At 39.1% G+C, this 7,577-nt stretch overlaps 1 protein-coding gene across 1 annotated transcript; it reads left to right on the top strand.

Moving 5' to 3' along the window:
* Nucleotides 1-232: 232 nt before the first annotated feature.
* On the top strand, nt 233-3,167 carry LOC146329973 (intelectin-like). Its single transcript, XM_084715383.1, has 8 exons — nt 233-265; nt 576-659; nt 745-903; nt 1,083-1,330; nt 1,924-2,082; nt 2,177-2,294; nt 2,806-2,909; nt 3,025-3,167. Exons 2-8 carry the CDS (start codon nt 578-580, stop codon nt 3,151-3,153), a joined length of 999 nt encoding a protein of 332 aa, XP_084571509.1. The 5' UTR covers nt 233-265; nt 576-577; the 3' UTR covers nt 3,154-3,167.
* The last annotated feature ends 4,410 nt before the right edge of the window (nt 3,168-7,577 follow it).

Raw genomic sequence — 7,577 nt, 5'->3', positions numbered from 1 at the left:
ACAGGATGTTTTATTAAACAATAAATTAGAACAAGATAACAGAAGACCTTTGGCATCATTGTTATGACTATATTTTACTATATTTTAACTAACTGTTTTCCTTGTTTGAGTCTTGTTCCAGTAAAGATTACAATAAATGTTGATGAAATATTAAACGATTTGCACTTTGAGCCTAAGGAGGTCAACAAAAACAGTGACAAGGTTATATATATTGTTGTCAACACTGAGAGTGGACTCACAACGCATCTTACAACAATCATCACAGGTACGAAATAGATATTTTGTCACAAAAATAGGTGCACTGAAGTTAGAGGTGTTTTAGCTGTTAAGTTTTAATAAGTTGGCTGCCTCCACATCTATTACTTTATATTTCTAAATTATGAAAAACCTTGATGCTTGAAACATCATTAAAATATTCAACCGTGGGAAAATGGTGCTCTGGCAAATTTCTGATTTTCGTCAATAGATTTGTCAGGTTTGAATTACTTTTTCGTGTGTATGGGCTAATACACAGGGTGTTATAGGTACAAACATGCTTCTTTAATATTTAACTGTATCAACTGTTTTTTTCACAGACATGTTATACCAAATACTTTTGTTTCTGGTGGTTCTGGTGTCAGTGGAACATGGTTCCTTTGCAGGTGCTCCATTAGAAATAGGTAAAATGTAACACATACATTCAAGACATTTTTTACATATGCAAAATGCACTACTACTTGATTTGATCAAATCTGTTTTTTTCAGTAAATGAAGAGCTTACCCATAATGAAGCCATCAGAGATGTTGAGATCAATCAGAGCCTCACCAGGACAAACTTTCAGCGTTTGGAGCAGCTGAGCAACAGACACAAATATGTTGCAAGGAGCTGTAAAGAGATCAGGGACAGGTATAATGAACGAGAAGGTATGGGGATGTTTCGCAACAAATGGAAAACGAACAGTCTATAATTAATTCAATGTACTGCAGTCCCCTCAAGCATGTTTTAGACAGATATTTTTACATAAAACTCAATAGCTGGTGCCTAATAAATAAAAACAAAGCTATGTATATTCACTGATTTAATCTGAGTATATTTTTTCCAGATGGGGTGTACTACCTGACCACTGCTAATGGCATGGTCTATCAGACTTTCTGTGACATGACCACTGCGGGAGGTGGCTGGACGCTGGTGGCGAGTGTGCATGAGAACAGCGTTTATGGAAAGTGCACAATAGGCGATCGCTGGTCGAGCCAACAGGGCAACAGTGCTGACATACCAGATGGAGACGGGAACTGGTCCAACAGAAACACGTTTGGAACAGTGGAGGGCGCCACCTCTGATGATTTTAAGGTACACAGACACACAAAACTCACAACAGTATTGTCTCTTGTGGGCTATTGATAGACATTGCTGAACTGGCTGTTTTATACAGAATTTTAAAGAAGGTTAAAAAAGGAAGCATATTGGTTCGTAACTTTTGTAACTTTTATAAGAATAAAGTCATAATTCTGAGGGTCAGGGGTGGAGGCAAGTGGCAGGGTACACTCTGGGCAGGTCGAGTTCATCACACAGCTGACACACAGAAATAAATCATTCATGCCCCCATTCACATCTACGAGCAATCTATCACCAATTAACCCCGCAAGTCTTTGGACTGTGGGAGGAAGTCGATGCACAACTCTGCACAGAGAGATAGTGCCCCAGCCACAAACTCTGCAGCCGAGCCAGCTGCAGGATTCAAAACTCCCTGCTGTGAGGCCACAGTGGTAACCAATTTTTGATACTGTAAATAGGAATCATGACACCTGTTTGTGTTGCAAAAGAAGGAAGCTGAGGATATATATGTATACATACATATTCCAAAATGTCTCTGAAGATATGAGTCTGAGGAAATGTGATCTAAATCATACTTAGAGTCACGACAATAGTGTGTATTTTCACAGACTCCAGGTTACTATGATATAGTGGCAGAAGACATGTCTGTGTGGCATGTTCCCAACAACCTCCCAGTGGGGCACTGGAACCTGGCAGCCATCCTCCGCTACCACACTCAGAACCGCTTTCTCCGCCTGTATGGAGGGAACCTCTTTCAGCTCTTCAAGGTAACTTAGTAGTGTAGTGATGTTAAATTTAAACTTTAAACTAAATGGATAAGGTATAGAACGACTCATGAGAAAATCTGTCACATTCTTCCAGCAATATCCAGTCAGATACAACATTGGCTCATGCAGCGACAGAGGACCAGCTATTCCCATTGTGTATGACCATGGAGACAAAGAGTCCACCAAAATGTTATATGGACCCAATCCAAGACGTAAGAGCTCATGTAGCAAGAGGGAAATGGAGATAATAAAGAGCTTTTTCACCATCATGGACGGTGGTGCTGAATGAATCTGGTGTTTTTAAATATTCAATTAGTGCTATCCATGAAATAAAAATGGTCAAGAAATTAAGTAACTAAACAAAATGCTGCCATTTTCAAGTTGTCATATGGTTGCAGGAGAGTGGCAACATGGGAAGGATGTAGACTTCAGTGGTTTAATGATGAAAAGAGCTTTCAGATAGGTACAGGTAGGCAAACTGGAAGGTAGGTACAGTTCCAGGTTAACAGGAAATAAAGCAGAAAAACAGACAAACAGCAGTGAGAACGAACTGGGTATGGGTGGGAACGGGTTAAAGGAAAAAATTTAAGTATGAATTAAGAAAATAAATATCTTGCACACTGCAGGGCTCCATTGTGTTCTTATGTATTCAATGTGCCACAGGATGTGCACAGTTTCTCCTAGCCTCTGTAAAACTCTGTGTTTTTTTCTGTTTACATCAAGGTGAGTTTGAACCAGGTTTCATCACATTCAGAGCAATAAACTATGAACGTGCGGCCATGGCGATCTGCTCCGGGGTCAGACCAACTGGATGCAACACTGAACATGTGAGTCTGAATCCATCATCACACTTCTATTTTAAATTAGTCAGCACAGCAAATGATAAACAGTGTATTAATGCTGTTTTTGTGTGTGTGTGTGTGTGTGTGTGTGTGTGTGCAGTACTGTGTAGGAGGAGGTGGACATTTTCCCGGTCATCCATGCGGGGACTTCCCAGCATTTGCCTTGTTTGGAGACTGGAGCGCTTCCAAAGAGATGACGGAGGCTGCCGTTTTACTGTTCTACCGCTGAGAGGATTATATACACTTATACTCCTGAACTAACCTGAAGTGAAAAAAGGAAACACATGAGACAAAGTTTAAACAATTTATCAGTCAAATAAGTCAGTGCTGAATACAGCTTATGTATGAGTGTAGTGTGTGTGATGGGTGTAAACAAAAGACAAAATGGACGGCCTCTTTCTTGGTATTACCAATAGAGAAAATGAAGTTTCTTTCCCAAGAAATATTAATTTCTCCTCACACGGTGAACATTGTGTTATCGCCATGGTTACAAATTTAGAGTTTGTAGAAAGTTTTTCCATGAATTGATATCACATGAAAGCAAATTAGTGTCTAGCACAGAGACTGTATATACAGTAGTAGACAACATGAGAGCTCCCTGAAAGTGAAGTTGAAGTATCTTGATCATCATTGTAATTAAAGCTGAACTCCAGCAGATGGAGCTCTTGAACTGAATATTCAAATAAAAAATGAATGTTTTTTTTCTTTTGAAGGTATTTGTTTGGCATTTACTAGTTTATTTCTAATTGCAGTAGGATGCCTTCTTGGATGGTATCTGAGTGTCTTTGTCTTCTTTATGTGCATTTACAGCTACTCAAAGCCGTTAGCTTTAGCGTCTCTCTCTCTGTCCAATAAGATGCTCTTTCAGACCACCTAACTGAGGACTGTGGGTATCCGTCTCCCCAGGCCACTGTGTGGTCCTGTGTACCAACATGTCTCACATAAACTACCTACATAGACCTAAAACGTAATGGGCAGACTTTCAATTTAAAAGTGAAGTTGGTTTGAAGGACATCTAGCTTCTGAAGGTTTTCAGTGTGATGTGGATCTCACCAGTGGGCTCCAAACTGTTAGCAACCAGTTTTTTAAGACACATAAAAGCTCAAAATTCACAGGTGTTTTCACTTGAAAATCTCATAAGCTTGTGCTAACCATTGACCTTATCTCAGGCATCTAATCAAAAACCAATAAAAAAAAACTATTAACTTTGAGATGAGGGAACTGAAGGTGCACATACACGAACTCATTCCAGCAGAAATCGATTAGTGAAATATATATTAAAACAAAATATATCTATGGTGAACTAAACATGGCTCTTGGGCAATGACAAAGAATGGAAAATACACAGTTTATATGAAGGAAACAACAATGAACAATGAACAATGAATGTGTGTATATATATATATATATATATATATATATATATATATATATATATATATACATACACACACACACATAGCAAGCAAGCACTGATGGATAAACCACTGAAACGTCAATACTTTCTCAGCTTGCTTCATTATCAGTGAGACATTGACTTGATGAAGAACATAAAACTGAAATGAAGTAAAACAACATAGAAAACATCACTGTTTTGTAAGTAATGTTGTTGAAGTTTTTGAATCATATTATGACCAGTGTTGTGCTAATTACTGAAAACCAGTAACTAGTTACCGTTATTAGTTACTTTATTTCAAAATTAACTCAGTTACTTTACTGATTACTTACACCAAAAGGTAAAGCAGTACTGTGAAAAGTAACTTTTTAGTTTCTATGAAAAAAAAGGTCTCCCATTAAGTTTTAAGTTAAGTTTTTTTTAGCTCGGTTCCCATTTTTGCGAATTCGCTCTCCAGGTACTTAGAAAAAGTGTTTCGTCCCATTAGCCGTGTGACGCCCGGTATCATGCTAACTAGCTTCCTGAAAACAGGCGACTCCACAATAGAAACTGGCTGCATGTTTTCTACAACATACCTTGCAATGGCTTTATCAACTTTTCCCTGGTTAGCAGGAGCAGTCAGTCCCTCGGTTTAAATCCAGCCGCTGTTGGTGAGGTGGTGGAGGTGAAGCGGCATCACAGTCTGTGTCTCTCTTAGCTGCTAGCTTACTAGCTTCGTCGCAGCATGTTGTTTCTGTAGGTGTTTCAACAGGTTTGAATCGCTATTTTGGGCCGTAGATAAGATCTTTGATCCAAGACACAACTTACATTTAACTAAAACGTTCTTGTCTTTGTGCTCGACAAAGGTCAAGTAGTGAGAATATCTCCATGTAAAGAAACTTGACTTGAGTTCCGCCGCCGACGCCATGATGATACCAGTCTGTAAACAGACACGCCCACACGGCGTGTCTTCTCCCGCCTCCCCGCTGACACACACACACACACACACGCACGCACGCACGCACGCACACACACACACACACACACACACAGGAAGATTCAGGACTACACGGCTCTGGCTGCAGCTCAGTCTCTAGCCGAGACTACACAAAAAATAACGTAAAACAATGGAGTAACGCATCATGTAGTAACGTTAACTGAGTTACTGAATTTAAAAAACAATGCGTTAGATTACTAGTTACTGCAAAAAAATAACGGCGTTACAGTAACGCGTTACTTTGTAACGGGATAAGAGAAAGAGGACTGTGTTTATATGGATGATGCTTCATGCACAAACACAAGCTGATGGTCACATGATGAACCTTTAATGGAAAGATGTCAACCATGTTATCACCATCTTGTTGCTGTTGTTTACAAGGAACTACAGCTCTCTTATTGTGTTGTATAATGATAAGTTACCTTGATATCGTTACCAGTAACCCTTGCCCCTGATATTCATTTGGATAATTAAAGGCGGGGTGTGCTATTCTAATCTAATACACAATCCAACAAACAAAAAATCAAGTTCAGCAAATATCTCCTCATGATCCTCTAGTTCAGTGTTTCCCAACCCTGGTCCTCAAGGCCCACTGCCCTCGTCATCAAGGCTCTGCAGAAGCCTGACAACAACCTGATCATTTGAATCAGGTGTGTTGGAGCAGGGAAACATCTAAAACATGCAGGACAATGTGCCTTGAAGATCAGGGTTGGGAAACACTGCTCTAGTTCCCTGTTCTGTGTGTGCACTGAAAAAATGTTTCTACACATCGCTCGCCCTGTAAATGGTTAACAAAAAGTCCAGCCGATCAGAGTCAGGTTGTGTTTGTGCCTGTGCACAGGACAAAGGGACGGGGAACAAATGGGATGGTAAATCTTCCAGAATAGCACTGATTTGTTTGGTTGTTCAAATCTTTCTCCAGGGTAGCGCATTGCACCTTTAATGGCAAACCAATGGGTGGTAAAAGATAAATTGCAAACAGGATGTTTTATGAAACAATAAATTAGAACAAGATAACAGAAGACCTTTGGCGTAATTATTTATGACTATATTTTTGCTGATTGTTTTCCTTGTCTGAGTCATGTTCCAGTAACAAATACAATAAATATTGATGGAATATTAAATGATTTGCATAACAGAGACTGATTGACAAGGTTATATATATTGTTATCAACAATGAGAGTGGACCCACAACGCATCTTACAGCAATCATCACAGACAGATATGCTGTTACAAAAATAAGTGCGCTGAGGTTAGAGGTGTTTTAGCTGTTAAGTTTTAATGAGATATGAGGATGAATGTCCCTGCCTCCACATCTATTACTTTATATCTTTCAGGCAGGTACAGGGAGGCAGACTGGCAGGCAGATAGACAAGTAACTGGTAGGTAAGTACAGCACATAAACAAACAAACATACAAAGCAACTGGATGAAATGAGTATGAGTTTAGTGTAGTTTAGTTTATCACGATCCTCATTAGCTGCAGTAAATGTGCCACTATTCTTTTTTGGCACTGACACATATACATCCAGAGTTATCTATTGACAGGTTTGTTATTTACTGGCAATAATAGCTGCTAATTCAATATAAACACCACTGCTGAAGGGGAAATATTTTGCATGTTAAACATTTTATTTCCTGCATACTGGTGAATTTTTATGCATCACTTTGTGCTTTTTATGCATTAAAAAAGTCCTGTGCTACTCTGGACATGAATGTAAAGCAAATGAAGAGTCAGTAAGAGTAAACAGTTGCATCAGTTATATAAAGAATTCAAACACCAGATCATAGACATTGGGAAAAACGTTTGTGTGAAAATTAAAGTAAGAAAGTGGAGCAAACAGGTGTGTAGATTGGTGGGGCAGTCGGATGATGTGGAAATGAGTAAAGAAATCCGAGGGCATCTGGTGGATGAATGGAAAATGGCATGGAAAGGCCCCATGAAGTGAGAGGAAGGGACAGAGAGACAGACTGTCACACAAAGTAGCCTTTGAAAATACAAAAATAAACAGCTTGCAGACAGTAGGCCTTTAATGTGCACATATTTATTCATAGCATGTGCATTCTTACTCCTAGCCTTTACAAAACAAAGTGTTTTTCTGTTTATATCAAGCGGAGTTTGAACTAGGATTCATAATTTTCAGAACAATAAACTATGAACATGAAGCCATGGCTGCCTGCAACACCGAACATGTGAGTCTGAATCCACCATCACATTTCTACTAGCAACTTCAACATAGCAAATGATACACAGTGTAATAATACCAACAATATTTTTGTGT

Source organism: Lutjanus erythropterus, chromosome 3 (assembly GCF_056507025.1).
Source record: "Lutjanus erythropterus isolate fLutEry1 chromosome 3, fLutEry1.hap2, whole genome shotgun sequence".
In the NCBI taxonomy this organism is placed as follows: domain Eukaryota; kingdom Metazoa; phylum Chordata; class Actinopteri; order Lutjaniformes; family Lutjanidae; genus Lutjanus; species Lutjanus erythropterus.
Note: the sequence above shows the minus strand (reverse complement) of the source record. Positions and strands in the feature narration are given on the sequence as shown.